This window comes from Stegodyphus dumicola, chromosome 1 (genome assembly GCF_044657685.1).
Source record: "Stegodyphus dumicola isolate Sdum_Otavi_A_Nest chromosome 1, ASM4465768v1".
In the NCBI taxonomy this organism is placed as follows: Eukaryota; Metazoa; Arthropoda; class Arachnida; order Araneae; family Eresidae; genus Stegodyphus; species Stegodyphus dumicola.
The window spans coordinates 284964133-284986314 of NC_140768.1; the positions used below are offsets into that span (position 1 = coordinate 284964133).

The 22182-nt window shown below is 30.8% G+C and overlaps 1 protein-coding gene across 5 annotated transcripts in view; it reads left to right on the plus strand.

The window, feature by feature from the left end:
* LOC118183363 (tubulin epsilon chain-like) overlaps positions 1-22182 on the plus strand; it is a 47183-nt gene that overhangs the window by 12672 nt on the left and 12329 nt on the right. For all 5 annotated transcript variants that reach the window (XM_035352875.2, XM_035352872.2, XM_035352871.2 and 2 more), the window contains exons 7-10: positions 8842-8908; positions 14230-14350; positions 16599-16780; positions 21985-22113. In XM_035352875.2, coding sequence (XP_035208766.1) covers positions 8842-8908; positions 14230-14350; positions 16599-16780; positions 21985-22113 — 499 coding nt within the window. The remainder of the gene's footprint in view (positions 1-8841; positions 8909-14229; positions 14351-16598; positions 16781-21984; positions 22114-22182) is intronic.

Sequence of the window (22182 nt, forward strand, 5' to 3'; positions counted from 1 at the left end):
AGCTTTGCTTTGTGCTCTTTCCAAAAAGTCAGTCTTTTTTTGTGTGGTAGAGATGAACACCTCACTTCCATATTTGAAAATAGGTTTACTATAAGTGTTGAAAGTTTTATTTAGGGTAGTCTTTGGGCTGCCTTATTTTGTACCAGCTAGTCTTTTCAAAACTGAGGATCTTTTCTCTAATTTTTCTGTAACATTCACGTGATTAGTTTAATTTGTTGTCCGGCACTACACCTAGATATGTGGTACTAGTGCTTTTCGAAGAGTAGTATTGTCTACTTTTAATTCAAAGTCTGTATTCACATGTCTCAGAAGAACTGGAGGCAATGCTACTCGCGTCCGTGATATCCTTAATTCACACATGCCTCCTGGGTGATGCTAAATGAGTAACAGCTATGGATAGTAAAGGCGGCTCAAAGTAAAGTGAAATGGTACAAAATGCCATTTTTAAAATAATAGCCCTTTGGGCTAATAAAGAATGATTGTTTATTGGGGGGGAAAGGACTCGCTTCCTTTAGAATTCCGCAGTAACGATTGGCGACCATTACTGTCATTTCCACCAGTGGTCAATGGGGAATGTATTTAGTACTTAATGCAAGTACTAAATACACAATTCAAAGTTCAATCTGGTTGTCAGAGCTCATATTAAACGAAAATGTTCATTTTCAAATTAATAGTTCATTGACAATTATTTTTCAAATTAATATTCTACCCATTGAAAACTGCTTTTTGTAGCAGCCTTGGTAGGAAAATGGATTTGGCGTATGTCTGCACTGACGAGAAATAAATGGTTACCAATCTACGCATGTGCAAGAAATTAATGGTTTTACATAATAGCATTGTGTGAATATATCAATTTTTCATTGTAAAATAGGATTTTTCAGCATATTTATATATGTTGTTAATTTAAATAAATTGGTTACATACTAACTGTATTAAATATGATAGTTTGCGTATATATTAAATAAGTTCTGTTGAATTAAGTTGTTATTTTAAATAAACTGCTGACAAAATTGTGTTAAATACTACAATAAGTACAAATTTATATTAAATTCCTTCTAGATGTACATGCTAAATAACTTGTGTTGTACAGGGTGCGGCAGGGAAACTTATTTGAAACGATTTTTCTAGCGACATTTATTCCAAGAAGGGTGGGGTAGCACTCATTGAAAAGAGTGGTATCTAAAGTTTTATGTGATGTAGGTTTAGTACCGATCATGCCATGAACGAGAGAGGAGCGTGCGTTGTTCGTGAAGTCGTACTTTTTAATGTACTGCATTTTCATCCATATAAATTGGCAGTGGTACAAAAACTTAATCCACACAGTTTTCTTTCATGAAGAAATGCATGCAAAGCCGTTCTTGACAATACGCCTCATAATGCCCTTGTGTTCTTTAGCGATGTCAGGAGTGGTGATGAATTTTTCATTTTCGTCTTTCCGGTTGCAGCATGCATTAAGCAAAACATGCGATAATGGAGTGGCACGAATTCTCGAGAATTTCATAAGCAGCCCATGAGCATTTTTTTTTTTTTTTTTTTTTTTTTTTTTTTTTTTTTTCAGTCCCTGTTTTATAGTTTATTATTTTGAAATACTTAGTTGATGTTGTATTATTTAGTTACATCAGAAGCATGGTTCTGCCATTACGGATTTGTCAGTTCCAGACATTTTAAACTTTTTCTCTCTTGACAATTTAAACTTTTTCTTTCATTTTAAACTCTTGATATTTTCACCATTTTACTGTCGTGAAACTGCCATTGTGTGATTTTTCTTTTCCTTTAATTTAAGCTGCCGTCAGAAAATAACCATTCCCATCAGTTAAAACTGAAGCATATGAAGTTTTTTAACCATTTTCTTCTTTTGTTGAACTGCAAACAACAAAACGTAACCTTAAATCTTCCATTCGTGTTTTCAGAATGTGTGACTGCATGTTGTGCATTGTCCAGAGTAGGCATCATTGGAGCATGATTTTTTGGAGATCATTTCTCTGGATGCCTTATCTCCTTACAAGGCGATTACCAGTGGCCAGTGCATTCGCCTGATTTAGCTCCATGTGATTTCTTTCTGTGGAGCTATCTGAAATCTCTAACGTCCAAAGACCCTGACTCAACTGAAGAACAATATTCAAGCTGCTATTGACAACATACTTGTTGATATGCTGGTAAAAGTCGAAAGAAACTTCAAAAATCGACTATCTCAATGCATTGACCAGAACGGAGGCCACCTTAATGATATTATTTTTAAACCGTAATAAAAAAAAATTTAAGTGTCTCTCTATAACTTGAAAAAAATTAAACTGATATTGCTTATACTATTTGTGTAATTCATTTTTAAAATAAGGTATTTTCCCTGCTGCACCCTGTATAAATATTGAGAATGAATTGCTAGTTTATTGTTTACTGTTGTCAATTTAATTTTCATGGATGTTTATAAAATTTGACAACAGATCACACTTTCGTAAGCCCAAATTGCACTAATACCATTTTGTCTCGCCAAGAGTGTTACAGAAAACAAATAACAAAAATCAATACATAGAAATTTTAGCAAACATAATTTCTTAGTCAATACAATATTACCAAACATATGTTTGGACACCAAAGATTAAAAATGGGAAAAACTGACTGCTGACCTTTGAAATTAGAGATGTCCATTTAAAAAAAAACCCTCACTTTAAAATTTGTAATAATTATTTATTTTCCTTTTAACTAAACTCTTTCTTTTAATCATTTAGCTTTACTTTTTGTATACATTGTGCAGATGAAATATTTTTTGTGAAGGGTGATTTGCTTGCATTGTCAAACCTTAAATTTCTTATTATCTTTCATTTATTTTAAATTGCTTTTAAATTCATACGTGATATCAAACAATTATAGAATGAATTTTCTCAGTCACCAGTTATTTAAATACAGTTTATGTATATGTAAATATATATATTTCACTTTTTTTTTAATTAGTCATGCTGCAAAGCACTTAAAAAGGGGGGGACAGAGTTGTACCTTAAATAAAATAGTAACTTTTATCTAAAAATTTCATTAAGTGTAAATCATACAAAATATCAGTTTAATATATCTATATCATAATTTGTATCTTTGCTTGCACCATTTTGCTATTTGGATTGCAGATTCTTTTGTTCTTGGAAATTGGTGTGATTCTCATTTCATTTTTTTTTTTTTTTTTTTTTTTTCCAGTCCCTGTTTTATAGTTTATTATTTTGAAATACTTAGTTGATGTTGTATTATTTAGTTACATCAGAAGCATGGTTCTGCCATTACGGATTTGTCAGTTCCAGACATTTTAAACTTTTTCTCTCTTGACAATTTAAACTTTTTCTTTCATTTTAAACTCTTGATATTTTCACCATTTTACTGTCGTGAAACTGCCATTGTGTGATTTTTCTTTTCCTTTAATTTAAGCTGCCATCAGAAAATAACCATTCCCATCAGTTAAAACTGAAGCATATGAAGTTTTTTAACCATTTTCTTCTTTTGTTGAACTGCAAACAACAAAACGTAACCTTAAATCTTCCATTCGTGTTTTCAAAATTATCTGTATATTCAAATTGTTATGTATTCATTGCCTGATAAGAAATATGTAAAAGTTATTTAAAACTAAATATGAATTGTAATGTCTTCGTCTAATAATTCCTTATCTGATTTCTAATTTTTCAACTGTTGATCATAAAGGTTTAGAACTGAAACTGCTTGCAAATGCTATAAAAAAGTTCTTGCTTCTAAATTCAAAACCTTATACCCCAAACATTTAATCCCACCCAATCAGGGATCTCTCAACAGTTAATACTAATCCCATAGTTAGTATCTCTTAGTTAGTTTTGGGGGATCAGTAAATGTACTAAAATACAGTCAAAAGTCGTTAATTCGGACACCCATAATCCGGACCTCAAAGCTGCAAACTTTCTGCGCATGCGTCGCATTGACACATGCGTGTAAGACCTTTACGCGCATATGCGTGTGTGCAAGTGCAGAATACGTTTTCGCGTGCGCGTTTAACGTATAACGGACGGTATAAGCTAAAATTATACAATTATCTATTTCAGTTAATGTTGATGCTTGCGTTATTCCTTAATCTTTGAATTGGATTCGAATTTGCAGACTGTTACAGCAATTTTATAAAAGTAAGCTTGAACTTTCGATTATGTCAAATAGAATTTCTGATATATATTTTACTAATATGTAAAGGATCTAGAAAGCGAAAGTATGTTTCGAAGTCTATTAAACAAAAAGTGGAATTGCTGCAAAAAATGGATAAAGGCATATCCTTTGTTTATCTAAACTTTGTTTATCTTTAACGCTGCGGCGTGCAATGAATTGGAAGTTGATCTGTCAGCACTATCCTTATCTTCAGGGCAGATGTTTTTATTTTATTTGGTTTATAATTCCTTACTAAATGTAGTATTTCATCTCGATGTACTCCGTCTTTGATATGATTTAAATCAAATTCCTCGTCATTATAATTCACTTCCGATAGTGAAGAAAGTGACACAGAGGTTATTGAAAACGAAAAAATTTCGATTGACGAATTAGTCGGTATTGTCGACACAGCAATTATAGGACTTGAACAGCGAAACTTTGTAACTGAACAAGAAATTATGTCTGTTTAATAGAATTAAAGAGAAAGTATTATCACATGAAACGAAGCAACTTAAACAACTTACATTGAAAGAAATGTTTAATAAAGTAAACAAATAAATATTAAGCTTTTTCTTTTTGTAAATTTTGATACCCTTTAAATCATAATTGTTCTTTGTTTCATAAATTACGGTTTCATATTTTTAATTTTGTAATTTCTGCATGCCATCTTACCAGATTTAAACTGATGATCTATAATCCGGAATCGCCGAAGTCTCGAAGAGTCCAAATTAACGACTTTTGACTGTATAATTTCTAATTTTTACAGATTTGTCAATCTTCAGCTCTTCAAATTATTGCTGCTATTGAAATATTTTTTTTTAAAGTCAGCAAAATTTTGGGAACACAGAAAGATACAGTCTGCCATTTAATTATTCATACTGTGTTAGCTTTAATAATAGCAAATCCATCATTTCTTATCTTAATTAAAAAGAATAAAAAGCCTTATGTAAAATTCTTTATAATCCAAACATTAATTCAAAAGATGATAAAAGTGACCAGATGATTGATATGGCCAAAAACATTTATATTGATGGATAGTAAGTGGAGGTTCATACTTGATCTCTAAAGATCCTTCAGCTTCTGGTCTCTTAAAAGTTGAAATCAATATTAAGTTGTCTTATCTGTTCCCAATTCAGTTCAAAAAATGTCACTTATTCCACTTGTTGTTAGATTTCTATACTTTCTGAAAATGAAAATAATCGGAATTTCATTTTGCTGTATATTTTTTGAAGTTTAAATAGAATGATATCCTCTAGCCAAATATTTGGTTTCTAAATTTTCCCCATTAATTTCCACCAGTATTTACACTATGAAAAAAATCTTAAAGATATTTCTTCTGAACGCTAAGTTATGAGTTCTTTTGTAACTAATTGATTGTTTGCTAATGCTGTTTAAAACACTTATTAACTAAACTGTACTAAAACTGAAGAATTAATTTTTCTCACTAAAGTTGCTCTATTTAAACTTGCTTCATTTTTCAAAACAATTAATATTACCAAACTGGAGAATTTGCTATGAGTAATCATCACCTATGTCCGTGTCACCAAAGTTAAATCTGCATCATCGTAAAAAGAGTAACAAAAGCAAACATTTTTTGCTATTGTATACATTAATATGTTTTGTAATTTTAAATATACAATACAAAGTCTTTAATCCAGACTCGTCGATACTTCGGCGATTCCAGATTAGGGGTTTTTCCGGATTATAGATCATCAATTTAAATCTGGTAAGATGGCTTGCAGAAATTATAAAATTAAAAATATAAAACCCTAATTTATGAAATAAAGAGCAATTATGATCTAAAGAGTATCAAAATTTACAAAAAAATAAGCTTAATACAGTCAAAAGTCGTTAAGCCGGACTCATCGGGACTTCGGCGATTCCGGATTATAGATCATCAGTTTAAATCTCGTAAGATGGCATGCAGAAATTATAAAATTAAAAATATGAAATCGTAATTTATGAAATAAAGAACAATTATGATCTAAAGGGTATCAAAATTTACAAAAAAAAAAAGCTTGATATTTATTTGTTTACTTTATTAAACATTTCTTTCAATGTAAGTTTTTTAAGTTGCTTCATTTTATGTGATAATACTTTCTCTTTAATTCTATAAACAGACATAATTTCTTGTTCAGTTACAAAGTTCCTCTGTTCAAGTCCCGTTAATTGCTGTGCCGAGAATACCGACTAACTTGTCAATCGAAATTTTTTCGTTTTCACTAACCTCTCTGTCACATTCTTCATGTCTTTATCCATTTTTTGCAGCAATTCCACTTTTTGTTTGTTGGACATCGAAACATACTTTCGTTTTGTAGATCCTTTGGAAGTTCCAGCATCGGAAATTCTATTTGACATAATCGAAAGTTCAAGTTTACTTTTATAAAATTGCTCTTACGGTCTGCAAAAAATAATAAGCGGGATCCAATTCGAAGATTAAGGAACAACGCAATCATATTAACATTAACTGAAATAGATAATTAGATAATTTTAGCTTACACTGTCCGTTATACATATTCTGCACTTGCGCACACGCATATGCGCAGTAGTCAAGGTCTTACGCACACACGTAAAATGCCTGTGCGCATGTGCCAATGCGGCGCATGTGCAGAAAGTTTTTAGCTTTGAGGTCCGGATTATAGATCATTCCGGATTATGGGTGTCCGAATTAGCGACTTTTGACTGTATTTATTTGTTTACTTTATTAAACATTTCTTTCAATGTAAGTTGTTTAAGTTGCTTTGTTTTATGTGCTACTACTTTCTCTTTAATTCTATAAACAGACATAATTTCTAGTTCAGTTACAAGAAAAGTTCCGCTGTTCAAGTCCTGTAATTGCTGTGCCTAGAATACCGACTAACTTGTCAATCAAAAGTTTTTCGTTTTCACTAACCTCTCTGACACTTTCTTCATGCCTTTATCCATTTTTTGCAGCAATTTCACTTTTTGTTTGATTGACATTGAAACATGCTTTCGCTTTGTAGATCCTTTGGCAGCTCCAGAATCGGAAACTCTTTTTGACATAATCGAAAGTTCAAGCTTACTTTTTATAAAATTGCTCTAACAGTTTGCAAAAAATAATAAGCCGGATCCATTTAGAAGATTAAGGAACAGTGCAATCTGCAACATTAACTGAAATAGATATTTTTAGCGTAGCTTATACCGTCCGTTATACATTAAACGTGCATGCGTAAATGCGTTATGTGTTTACGCATGCGCAGAAAGTTTGTAGCTTTGAGGCCCGGATTATAGATCATTCCGAATTATGGACGTCCAGATTAAAGACTTTGTACTGTATATATTTAAAAGAAGAGAATATTTTCACTAATAGTAATGAACTTTAATCGAGCCACATCATATTTTTGTTCAAGTTTTAGAAATGATGCATACTTTTCTGATTTATCATACAAAATTTAATGTATTGAAAATGGCATGGGGGAGAAGTGAGATTTAGTAAATAGTGTATTTTGTGCACAGTTATCAAGTTTTCCTGTGGTGAAAAAAGTTAATCAAAATTAATTTTTTACTTATTTCATTATATTTTATTTGCATATAACATTACTATATTAGTAATAAAATATTTTCATTGTATTTAGATTTATCTTCATTTGTATGTCTATAATAACTTTCCTTGTCACTGTTATTTTTGAATAAGTTATATTGTTATTAGTAATAATTAGTTATACCATTAGCTGTCTCACCAAGGGCACCACTGTTAATGTCTTGCAGTTTCTTCAGGGTTCTCAAGTGGAAGACCTGCTGTAGATAAATAATACAGCACTGATCCTATGAATGAACAGAAGTTGTGGGAGATTACTTTCCTTATTTTTGCTATGTTTTGTATTAACTAAATTGCTCTCTCTATTCTACTTTTTATTCTTATTAACCCTTTTGCCGTCCTCTCCTGTCCGCGAAAATTTCTCCCCAGCGGCCCTTTGTTTTTCGCAGTGTGTAATGTTGTTTTCTCTGTACATACCTAACTTTCATAGTGGATGAACGTAAATGAATATTAAGTAAAATTATAAGAAAATAAAGCATAATGGAAAAGTAATAATATCTCTGCTTATTTCTAACAGCAGGATTAATTTGATAACATCTGATCCAGGCAGTCCACTCCTCCCATTTTGTTGTTGTAATCTTTTACAATTATTATTTTTTTACAGTTCTTTTCCGTGTTTCAACATCAATCATAGAGTTATTATAGACTGTACTCATCAAACGTATGTCCTTCTTGTCTTTCCAATTCACAACCTCATTTTTTTCTCTTTTTCTGCTGAGTAGACGTTGAAGATCTCTCATTGTCTTGTATCTTATGTAAAATGGCACGAATATTCATAAAACCCAGGGGGGACATTCAATTAGAAATAGAATGCCTGATAAGTACTGCCCTCTAGGAGGTATTAGAACAAACAAAATTAAAAACTCAAACAAGTAAACATTTAGAAAGCGTTTTAAACGTTTAAAGGTTTTAAAATGTAAAAGAACGCTTGAAGCACATTACGGCCGCCCTGCAGAAGTTTCACTTGAATGTGTTAGATGCATTACGGATGACAAAGTGGTTAAAGCATGGTTATTTCTTCTCAGGTGGGAAAGAATATTACAAAATAACCTGTTGGTTTTTTATAGAGATATCTTGTTTATATATATAAATATTTTATCATGTATCAAATTTTTTGTTCTAATTCTTCTACACTTTAGGAACAGGTTCTGGACTTGGTACCGCAGTTTTAGAATATTTACATGACGAGTTCCTGAAAATTCCAAGGTATTATAACAATTTTTATTCTAGGCGTTAATTTTAAAATAATGACATATAATAAATCAGTTTTACAAATTTTACATTGTATCCATTTTAAACTATGAAATTTCTATATTATTATTCTATGTAAAATATTAAAAATTATTCGTCATTTGCATTAGCTGATTTAAATACTCTTCGTTTAATATTTTGTTGATCCTTAACTCTTTCTTATTCTCCATTTTTGTACCGCCAAGTAATTCAAATCCCGTATACTTCTTGTAGTTGTACTGTTTATTATTCTCTGTGCATCTGCAATATACATGAATCATTTCTCATCAATAAGATCTTCATGAGACAGCTTATTTAAAATAGGTATCAGAATCCTCTTGATTTGTCTGTTTCCTGTAGGTATTCCAGTAGTAATCTTTATGTGTTCTATTCCTTCTCTGGTGCAAAAAGTTTCAAACTCTTTTGATGTAAAAGTGGTACCTCTGTCAGAGATTATTCTGGAAGGATTTTCAAGCACCATTTGTTGTTACTTTAACTTTGCAGTGACTTCCTGTTGCTTGAAAGTCTCGAAAAAAAATCAGAATCTTGTTCATATGTTTCAGGAATGCATCTCTTAATCTGTCAAATGCTCATGGTCCTCTTAATATGGCTGCTGTGACATCACATTGTTATGTTTCTCTTACTTCATTTTCACTGTATGCTGAGAGAGGATCATGGGAGAGGCGTATTTACTATTGCCTAACCATTTTTAAAATTTGCTTATAAATAATATTCTGTTCCATAAAACTGATTCTTGTAGATGGTGGACTTACTGGTATATAATCCGTTAATATAATGTGTATTTTTAGCTGGGAACTAGGGACATTTTCTATGGCTTGTAATCATTAGTTAGACAGGAATACTGTTGTGCAATTCTGTATTTGTGATGTGAGATGAATTTATCTCTCCATCCTCCTCACTTACTGAAATAAAAGTACAAAAAGTTCTCAAAGTGGAAAGTAAGCTCAAAACTTTTTCTGAAGACGAGCTTGGTACCAGCACATGTCATTGACAGATTTACTTCTCAGTGATTGTAAACATTTTTGAGAGATTGTAATTCCTTCACAATCAAATCCAAATATATTGCCCCTTCAAGGTCAACCTGCTTCTCACCTATGTTCAGTAAAAAAACAAAAATTGCTGACTCTGCATGTATGGTCATGTTGAAACAACTTCTGATTTGCAATATTCCTGAAGAAAGTTTGTTTGGAAAGAAATTTTCTCAGTTAATTAACTTGCTTCCTGAATCCTTTCAATATTTCACTGTTTTTCCATCACCAACTGTATCAAATTCACCCTTAGCCAAATTTCTGATTTATTTTTAATTCGTGGTACTACATTGTGTTTGTCATACGGATTTTATTCTTTTCAAAACCTTTAGAACAGTTTCATGTGACATGAAATAAACAGTCTATCCCTCCACAAATGTAGCAAATTCTTTCAATTGGGTTGTTTTGCTTTGCAAAATTATGCAATGATTCTTTAGGCTTAGTTTGTTCTTTTTTAACACAGTGCTTACTGAAGCTATGCTTTTTGTTTTTTGAGTTTTCTACCCATGTACTGTTGTCATCAGTTAAAGATTTTCCTCAAGAAGAAGAATATAGATCACATCCTATTCCTGAATTATATGGTTCAAGTCAGCTTTCATCCTGCTTATTTCCAATATGACTGATTCAGAATATAATGTTTCATACATTTTATTAGAGACAGTTAGCTTTTTTAATGAGATCTTTAACTCTTTGGTGCAAACTGAACAAAAATCTCATCTTGTGATCTCTGAGCTTTCTTAGAACTCTTGAAGCAGTCTATGGAGTTGATTCAAACTCTTTTTAACATTAAAGCCTGTACTTTATCTAAATATTTTGAACTTTTTCTCCAATGTATTTATCAGTACTTCTGCTTTGAATTCATCTGGAACATTCTTATTTTGAAATATTCTCTCAATTAACACAAAAAACAAATTCAACTCTTCTGGTTTTGCTAGAACAGAAATATGCTGCTGTATCGTAGTTAAATGATTTAATACTTTTTATTAATCATTCTAAATTAATCCCTGTATGATCTCATTTTCTGATATTCTGAAGTTGATTGAGCATGTTGGTTCTGAGCATTTTCTGTTTCAAGTTTTGTTTTTGTAGCTAAGCCAATTTTAATTTTTCTAATCAATCTTCTATCCTTGTTTTGATTAAATTAACAACAAAGTCACTGTTTCTTTTAAAAACACACATATACCGTATTTGACGGCATATGAGACGCACTGGCATATAAGATGCATCCTTATTTAGAAGGCCACATTTAGGCCAGTTTCCTCACATACTTTAAGAGATCATCTTTTGTTGTTTTTGCGAACATATTTAACAAATGATCAACTACTACTAATCATAAAATTAATTTTCTTCGTGTATTTCTATATCTTTGGCACCCTAATTCAGACCAGGCCTCATATTTGTTGTGATGTCTTCTTAGCTGACAAAATAATTAGCCCAGGATTATAGACACACACATGTATTTTAGACAATGAATACAAATAAGGTTGTTTCAAAGGATGATGTGCATGAAAATTTTACATATGCTGATGCTTTCACCAGAAGTTTAATACTTACTCTATTAAATTACAGCTCAATCAGAAATTAAACCACCTGCTCATGATTTATAACATATGCTTGCCATAAGCATTACTGTCTCTCCTCAGCAGTTTTCTGCAAGGATACATTTCGGTATCCTTGCAGGTTCTGTTCTGCAACGCATCCCAGTAATCCAAGGAAATCAATGACAAGTCCATCTATATGCACTCCCACATACACACACACACACACATATACCGTATTTGACGGCATATGAGACGCACTGGCATATAAGATGCATCCTTATTTAGAAGGCCACACACATGTAGATGTAGAAAAAGTTATGTGTGTCTAGATCTTTATCCGAGCTAAAAATAGCATTCAGTATTGAAAGTTAACCTTTGTCCTTCACGTAGAAGACGCAAGTAACTTTTTTGAGACCAAATTTAGGAAAAAAAGTGTGTCTTACATGCCGTCAAATACGGTATATTGTTACGTTCGTAAGGGGTTCGTGTGGATTTGGAGTGAATAACGACAAAACTTTATGAAGTATCGAAACACACTTTATTGGCCAGTATTGTCAGGACAGCTCCAAAACACGTTTTTAGAGTCATTGATGAACTACTATAGACACGCGGACACATCAGCGACACAGCCTCCAGGTTATCAGGCTATCATGGTGGAGACAGCTTCATGGCAAAGCACTAGAGTACAGCTCGCAATTCTGCTTGGTCGTTCTTGGAACTCCACGTACTTTCGAGACTCTCCACACTACAACTCGTGATGCAGTTGACGACACGCAGAGCACAGCTTCCGACTCTTCAGTCGTTCCCGGAGCTCAACACGCTCTTTCGACGATGCACTAACCATGATACACTACAAGACTCAGTGCACTTGCTGTCAACTCGATTGACTCCGCAGGGATTGACTCGCTAGATGAGACACCAACTCAGTACTAACTATCTCGCACTCTGACTCGCCCTCTCTACGAGGCTCACACTAACTGACTGCGGACTAGCAGGGTTTAGATAGCTTCCAGCTTGTGTTCGAGAACATTCTGGGCTAAACCGGTTAGAATTCGTTCCAGAAGGTTCTCCATCCGTCCATGGCATATTGCCAATTTTGTCGCCAAACAGATGATTTCTCACCAAATGTGGCAACCCTGCCTTCCCTTACCATTTTATGGCAACCCTAAACCTGCTTTGCAGGGAAGCCATCTCACCACGTCTGGACATTTCGTAACAGTATAATGGTTTAGAAGTTTTTGCATAAAGAAATAGTTGCAATAGTCAAGGCCAGCTGAGCATTCTTTTATTCTTGATATATGCAGCCATACCTAATTTTGCACAATAAGTACACTTTAGCAAGAGAAGCTGAGAGCGAATGTGACATGCCCAAGATGAAATCCCTGCTCCGAATGATTTAGTTTTTGTTTACATTTTCTCATTGGCAGTTAAAAGTTTCAACTTTGAAATGTGAAAGTATAAATAGGTTGAAACGTTACACAAGTCTTTGTGTCATTGACTTTATGTAAGAAGCCTATGGCATGAATTAATTTGAAATGACATAAATTAGAGAGGTTTATGATAAGGATTATTTTCATCCCTGGTAGTACTACATTTAACGACATTTTATGTAAGCTATGCTATTTCTGCTGTTATTTGAAAATATATCGAAATTATACTGTGACAGTGATTGGTTAATGTTTAAAGACAGTGCTGCTGCATATTGATTTGTTTTTGTCAAATATAATCAAACCCAGCAAAATACCTCAATTTATGAGTCTGTAATTAACATCTATATTCTGATTTAGCTCCTTCTTCGCAGAAAAGTGAGATAAATTAGATTCCCTATATATATATTTTGATCAAGAATGTAGTGCAAGTCTTTGTAATGGTTCTGAAAAGTGTTTTCAGATACGCTTATCTGTCATAGTAGTTCTGGCAAAAGGTTTGGGAGTTTATGTTAAAAATGTTTACTTGCAGCATTTCACACTAATTGTATCTACCAGAAATAAGACACCCTCTTTTTGCTATCTTTTGGTTCTAAATTTTGGTAGGATCTTATAAACTGGTATTTTGACAAATAAAATTTCAAAATGAGGGATGGAATTTAATTATCACGTTATATAGAATAATTACACTTTTTAGATATTAGTTAAACTGCATAGGGAATAATTGTATTTGCATAATGTTGTTTGTATAATGTCCTATATAACTAACGCTAATTATAATATTCACAGTTAGCTAAGCTGTTTAAATTTAGGCCTGCATCTATTATACTAGTTATTGACATCCCTGAAGACAAATAAGTAAGAATGTATCACCATTCTTGAGCCATAGCTAATAGTGCTTTTACTTCAAGGAAATTGTAAATGAAAGGGAGGCTAAGATTCCTTTTTTCAAAATTTGTAGAAGACAAAATAAATATTCACCTATATGAAGATTTATCCTAGAATATAAAGCGGTCTTACTTTCAAGTAAATATGAAATGTCACTGGTGTTTCTTGATGTATATATATATGTTCCATGAAAACAATTTTTTAAGAAATTTAGGTAACATTTATTAGCTATTAGTACTGTAGAATTTTGTAATAGCATTGAAAAATTATAAAATGTATATTAAAATGTAATAATGTATTAAAAATCAAAACTGAAATTGATTGGAAATTATTTTTATTTTGAAAATGCATCATAATTATTTAATAACATATAATTTTCATTAATTATTTAGATTTGTTTTTGCTGTTTTCCCATCCATACATGATGATGTTGTAACATCTCCATACAATACAGTATTAGCAAATAGTCAACTAATGAATTTTGCTGATTGTGTCATTCCTTTTGAAAACAAAGTAAGTTTTCCTTTTCTTTGTGATCATTCCCTAACTTCTAAAATAACCTGAGTAATCTTTATATTTTTAGCAGCAATCGCATAATTTTCTGTGATATTTAATAATGATAATACATTGTAATATTCTTCACTGTAGTTAAAGCTTGTAGAGTCATTAGGTTATTTTGAAGCAGCAGACATAAAAAATTAGCAATGCCCTCGCTGAGACTCGAACTTGGACCTCTCGAATATGCACCGAGTGTGCTACTGTTACATCACAAAGGCATGCAGAAAGGAGGAAGAAAATACCTTATAAGCTTTCTGGTAAAACATAGAGAAAGAGAAAACATTCCATATAGTATTAAAAGATTTTTGTAAAAATAGTTATAATCAAGTTTATGATTTTTATGTGGATTATATATATATATATATATTCAAGGAATTAATTAAAGGTTAGTTTGATTACTATAACATAATTTGTTTATTAGGAAATTTTTAACAAATTGTATATAGCTTTCAAATTTGATTCATAGCCCTAGTAATTTGATATTTAAATTTGCTAAAGATTTAAATGTATAGTGGAAACTCAAATTTTGAACACATGATATAACGAACAAATGATTTTCAAAGGTGTTTTTGAGATAATCTCTCACACAGAATAAATGCTGAGAGACCCCTGAAAACATCATTTTAATATTTTCTGTTGCTTAACTATTATTAACTTCTGTAACTTAAGCTTGGCAACAAATGATTCACCATAATTAGATCTGGAGAAAATTATGGTCAAATTGTGTTGCAGGAACAGATGTCACAGGCTTTGACAATATGAACTTTTTGAGTCTATAACATTGTGTTTTTGGAAAAATTAATAATGAAGACATAGAGGCATTATTAAAAGACCTTAAAGATTGTGGAGGAAATGTCATTAGAGAAAGAGGGACAAAAGAAGGATGACTCTAGTCTTTGATCCACAAATGCAAAATGAAATAAGAGCAAAGTATGATTATATCACTTTGTTAAAGCAGTAGCAAGTTACAGCATAAGCATTTAGAGTCATAATACTATGTCTCATTTTAGAAACATTTTAAAATGTAGGCAATAACAAATCACACTGGGCAAATTTTGAGTGAAATAGAAGTCCGGTAAGTCTCAAGGAGAGTTATGTGGTACTATAATTTGCAGAAAAGATAAGATACTAAGTAATCACTTGTGGTCCAAGATTTAATTAATCCATTTCACTGTAATTTCTTTGGGGAAAATAGTTCCAATTTATGAATATTTTTTATGAGGAGCAGCCTTCAAGAATTAATTACAATCATGAACAGAGGTTAAGTGCATGCATGGGAAAATTAGTAACAAATTTATAACTTTACTGGCAAATTACCTTTTAATTCCTAATTTTAACATAAATATAACCCCCTTCAAAGCATCTGTACTGCATCACGTAATCTATATTGCTGTAAACTTTTGCCCAGTTTTGGTTTAGGATTCTAACAAAGGAGCCAAGCTTATAAATACTGCAACTGCTTTATATGCACTCCCCCCCCTTTTTTTTGTGCTTGCTGTGCCTGAATAACTCATGTATCTTTTATTTAAAATGTAATCGGTGTATATATTACTGGCAAAATCAAAAACGCCTATTCTATTAGAATGAAAAAAATTCTATAAAATACTAAGGCATTTTATAGGAATGCCTGGCATTTTTAGGCAACATATGAAAAAAAGTCATGATAAGGCTATTATTTAAAGGATGTTCGTTCCTAAAAAATACAAGTGTTATTTTGAAAAAATAATGAAAGAGTGACATTAAAAAATTTTATTCAAAATGCATAAAGAAAAATTAAAGTTATACAAAGCAAAAGTTATACCTTTCTTATTAAAGTCAGTGAAGAAGCAATGTCTTAATGGATTAGTCCTCAAGTAATAAAGTCATGCTATGATTATCCAGTTATCTGCGGTTTTTCCAAAATTCCATCCAATCATCATGCAATAGTTTCAAGCTATCTGCTATCACCATCCCCATGACTGCTGCATAACTGGTTTCCTCATCTGCCCAAAATTATCATGTATGTATAGATATACTCATCTATGAAGTGGCTTAATTTCATTTTCTGTGAATGTAATTAGTAAATTCCTTTTTTATCTTTGTTTTAGCAAACTAACTTATAATGTAATCTTTTACTTTAATAAATAAATATTTTCAGATTATTTTAGGTATCATAAATATATAATTCAGTGTAATTTATTTATTTTTATTACTTTCTATGCAGACTTTAGGGGACATATGTAATAAAGTTTCTAATGTGAAAAACAGCCATCCACATGGCAGGTATAGTGCAGATAAATCAGAAAATGCAACATCTGTAATTGGAAATCCTAGAGATAAGAAAGCTTGTAAACCTTTTGATGAAATGAATAATATTGTAGCTAATACAATCCTGAATTTAACTTGGTATGTTTTAATATCTAATTATTTCAATCTGTGTTTCAAATAGGACTTAAATTTCTTTGTGAGCATTTTTTAAATGTTATCATAGATTCTATGCTTATGCAAAACTACTTTGTGAACTGTACTGGTATATCCATTATGTGTATGCACTATTCATTTTAATAGAGTAAAATTATTAAAGTCTCTTTCATTCATTAAATGTCTTACAGATATGTAATGCTGTTGCTATAATTGTTTGTATCTTCTATCCCAGAGTAATCTCCTTAATACATAAGTAGAGTATTTTGATAGAAATAACCGATATAGTTTCAAAATTAGAAATATTACATAGATTATTAATGTCATTATAAAATCCTGTAATTAAAATTCTGGTCAATCTCTATATATAATAAAAGAAAGAGTCTGTCTGTGTGTGTGTCTTTCGTTCGTGTTGAGCGTAAGCTAATAGACCCACGGCTACGAAATTTGGTACATAGGTGCATCTAGATAAGAGCCAGCGCACCTCGAAACGATTTTTTCGAAATTCGAATTAGAATTTTTTTAATTTTATGTTTTGTTACGAAATCATGTCATTTTGAGACATAATGGGCTATAGGAAAGCGAGATTTTATTCTACACACTCCATTTTCACATCGTCATGAAATGTAGGCACTTAGCTATTTTACAAACTTAAAATAAATTTTGTGTTTCAATAAATCGATTAAATACGAATTTATTTAACAAATGGAGTTTAACACCTTTTCAACGGGATTTCTTCTAAAAAGGTTTATTTTTTTAAATGTACAGTTTATTTTTCTTTGATTTTTGGACACATTAAACTTTCATCCTTGCAACTGCTTTTACAAAAAGAATTTTGGAATAATTAATAATATTTTGTATTTTTAAAAATTTTTTTAGATGAAGCTTCCGAGTGTACTTCTCACATCTCACGTCTTTAAAAATGTGATTTTGGCAACAATTTTCCTGTCTTTTGTTGTTGATAGATTTTTGATGAAATAACATCATTTTGAATAGTTTCATTCTTTTAGAAATATGGGTTTGGCAACAATTTTTCATCGTATTACTTATGTCACTGTTTTTAAGAGATTGGCATATTTCATTGTCATTTTTACATATATAATACATTTTTATTGATTTTTTTGATAAAGTTGTTCTGCAGAATAAAATTCTGTGCGGAATTTTATGTTTTTTGAGTTGCTTTCATGTTATTTTTTTGCTTATTTTACTGTTTGTAAGATATTGAAAAGTTCTGCATGATAATTTTTTCTTCAATGGAAAGTTAGTTAATTTTTTTATTAGGATAATTAATATTTGTATTAAGGGATATAGCTTATTTCATTGTAATTTTTTTCTCTTGAAAATATAAGATGAAATATTATTAATTATACTTTGCTTTTCAGAATTTTTTGTTTTTTGTAATCTTTTATGTTATTTATTGCTCATTTCTCTGTTTTTAAGATATTGAAAAGTTTTGAGTGATTTTTTAAGGAAGCAAATTTCTTAATCTCCTTTATACCATTTGAGTTCTTAAGATTTTGCAAAGGGAAGTTGTTTAATTTATTTATTAGGATAATTAATATTTGTATTAAAGGATATTGCTTATTTCATTGTAATTTTGTTATACGTAATAACTTTTTTTTTATGAAGTTTATCTGCAGAGTAAAATTCTACACAGTTTTTAAATTTAACGTTTGGTGTTCCCTTCAGCCATTTTTCCGGTACAGTTAAAAGCCAGGCGAAGGTTGGCAGCAAAGCTGCTAGTTAAAAATAATTTTGATCTATTTGATAGATGTTATTTAAGCAAAGTAATTCTCTTGCAATTAAAAACGAAACAACTGATATGTGAATAAGAATAGATTCAGGGAATTTTAAATATTCATTTATATTTTGAAAAATGCACTATAAGTTATAAAAATTGCTTTTCTGTTTAGATCAGTATAATGCATGTGAAATAAATTTATGTTTTCTGTGTGATTTGATCATAAATATAAATGAAAGAAAAGTGAAAGGATATTTGACCTTTTAGCTGAATAATAGTTATTATGAGAAGGGAAACATATATTATGTTTTAAATGAGTCCATCTAGTATAATTTTATGGATCAAGCTAGTGATTAATAACAACAGAGATGAATTTTTAAATTGCTTAATTTGTTAATCAATAATGTGCAGATTAAATTTGAAAGAAACATTAAATATTTCGCATTTTGCCAAATGTCAACATGTTGGTGCGTGGAAAATAGAAATATTTTATTTCAGAGAATGAAAACTCATTTCTCTTAACCCTTTCGGTCCTCATGGGCACATACCTCTCAGAGATTAGTTTTCATTTCCTATTGGATAAATAAAACCCACTTTTAAATGGGTTTCTATGCAGTGTTTATAAGGAATTAGGGAACAAATATATATGACTAAAGAAACTTGGCCTATTTGCCAAATGTATCAGGTTGCACTTTGTAAAGACGGCTCTATATCATACTTAACTTGTACCGTAAGAATAAAATATTCAATACATTTAATTTAACTTTATTATTTATTCACATGCAGTTTAATGGCGATTGGAACAAATAGTCCCAGTTCACAGTACGATTGGGGTATATTGTTCCAGAAGATTCCCAGGAAATGGGAAAAGTGAAAAACTTTAAATTCATATTACACTTGTTTTAATATGCCAACTTTAAATTAAACTACCTTTCATAGTTAAATTTTAATCATGCAAAAGTGGGGTTAAATCACTGACCCATTCATTCTCTTAAATTGCTGAGTTTTCTGATTAAATTTGGAACATAAATATCTTACAATTTGTCAAACGGAAATGCATTGCATTTTAATTGCTAAATTTATTAATCAAAATTTCATTAAATTTGCATAAAACATGAAATAAAAAAAAATATTCAAAATCTAGGCTTCAATTTACACATGTTTGAGTGGAGGATTATGCGGGTTCAGTATTTTCTGGCTTTATATGCTGCCATTTTTCCACGATGTGAGGAATATATGTAGATGGATCCCAAAAAAGAAAAAGAAAAAAAAATGTTACAAGCATCAGTATTTGAAAGATATTTATTGTATTTATGTATAAAGATATTTATTATATTTATTGTATCAGTATTTGAAAGATATTTATTCTTACAGTACAAGTTAAGTATGAGGGAATACTTTCCCCCAGAGTGTAGACATAATGGCACTAGTTGTCTCACAGCGGTTGTGTGGGTAGGTAAAATAAATTCTCAGATACATCACAGCAATTGAAATGGTAAGATGTTTAGAAAAGTGGGTATTGGTTGAAGATGCAAGCTGTGATTTGTTATCCTGATGCAGTATCTGGAGTGTGGCCATATTGTTACTGCTGATCGTTATTGTGCCACTATTTGTTTTTTGCTTATACTTCAGTTATCAGTTAATAATTCATAGAAATTTAAAGGAGTAAGAAAATGTCCAGATTCAGTGAACTTGGCTCACATTCACGAAAGAAAATATGAGATAGAAATGTGCTCAGCTGGAAAATAACTCTGAAGTTTGCACTTTAACAGACTATAAGAATGGGGGGTTTTGGGGGGGGCTGCATTCTTCTGCTTTGTTTCTTAAATTTCATGCTTTTCCAAACTGATTAGATTACATATCAAAAACTTTTGAATCGGTAAATTCTTGAATGCGTCAAATTCTCATGCATCAAAATCAGCTCCACAAAAGCTGTACACATGATATGGTGACATTCTGTAGCTGATTTTTTGCAACAGAACTGGAAGTAAAAAAAAGTTCTAATCTGGTATCATGATAGTTCCATTTCAGACACCTTGTACTTAATGATAATGATATTTTTTTACAAACTTAACAATACAGTATTCTAGAGCAAGTCTCTTTCTTTCAAGTGTCAAAAATTGTTTGACAAAATATGATTAAACATACTAATGCAAACTGTCTGCACATATATTTGTGGTGGCATGATACTTTCATTAAAACATGAAATTTTTAACTCTGCCATTTTTAGGAATTAGTTATTTGTAGCTAGCATGCAACCTTTCATGTAATGACCTTCCTAATATGGTAATCTCAAAAGAGTAAGTATTGGTCAATAATTAACAGCCTAAAACTCAGATATTGACATAAAATGACTGCCAATGACAATCAAAGATTATAAGCAAGTTTCAAAAGTTTTAGGAACCAGAGCTTTAAAATTTTAAACAACTGCGTAATATTGCAGACTATTGTCATTTTATTTTGTATTCTAACTCCATATCTACTAAGATCTAAATAAGTAAAATTTAATAAATTTCTGTTTTTTCTAATTATTTTTACGAGGCTTCCTCATTTTACGGAAGACTTTCCACTGTATTACATTTAGGGTGACTGACCTAATATTTTTAATAATCCATCTTCAATTTTTCATTCAGTTTATCGGAAAGTATTGGTGCTTGATTGGGATGTGTTTCCACATCTACAATATAGAACTATCAGGTACCATATGAAGGTACATATCAGGTACTAACAATGAACTATTAGAGTACTTTTTTTTTTTTTTTTTTTTTTTTCCAGCTGTGCAAAACTCTGAGGTAAAAAGCTTCATTTTATATAATAAAATCAAATCCCTATTCAAAAAAATTTTTGCAGAAAAAGTTCAAAAATTCTTTGAAAGTGGAATCATGAAATTTACTGTGAGATGTTAAATACTTATTGAAAAAAACAGTTAATATATTACTTATAAAATTCTTTCTATAAAAAATCATTTTATTATTTTAATTATAGTTAGTTATAGTAGTTTCTGGACAATCCAATAGTTCTCACCCATATTTTAGCAGTTTTCATTTTATTAGATAATGAACTTTTTGCATGTTTACTATAGTAAAATTATGAATTCTGCTTCCTATTTATATTTCTTTGTTTTCCCCCTTCTTTTACAATGTAAATTTTTGAATGGTTATTTTATTTAATTAAAAGAAAAATTAATTAAAAAACCTTTTTATTTATTTATTCCAAAGCATACATTTAGCTAATGATACTGTAAAAAAATCCATATATAATATATATAAATAAAATAAAAATAGTATTCTGTATAGTTTATCTTACTAACCTCATATAACGATATGTATTAGAAGTTAAACACATACTCTAGCTTTTTCATGATCTTTAAAGTGTCTAAATCAAACCTTGCAGTGGTCAAAAAAATTTTATGGAAATAGATTTGTTCTAAATTTGTAATGTGTTTTAGCTCTTCCAGATTTCCTGGTAGCTTAAATGTTGACCTAAATGAGATAATTATGAACATGACTCCATATCCTCATCTTCATTATTTGGTTCCTAGTGCTGCTCCTTTATTTTCATTCCGTGATAGCTGTAAGTAAGTATCTTTATATTAAGTGTAATTTAGTTTTATAAATATCTGAGAAAATTGTTTACAAACTTCCTT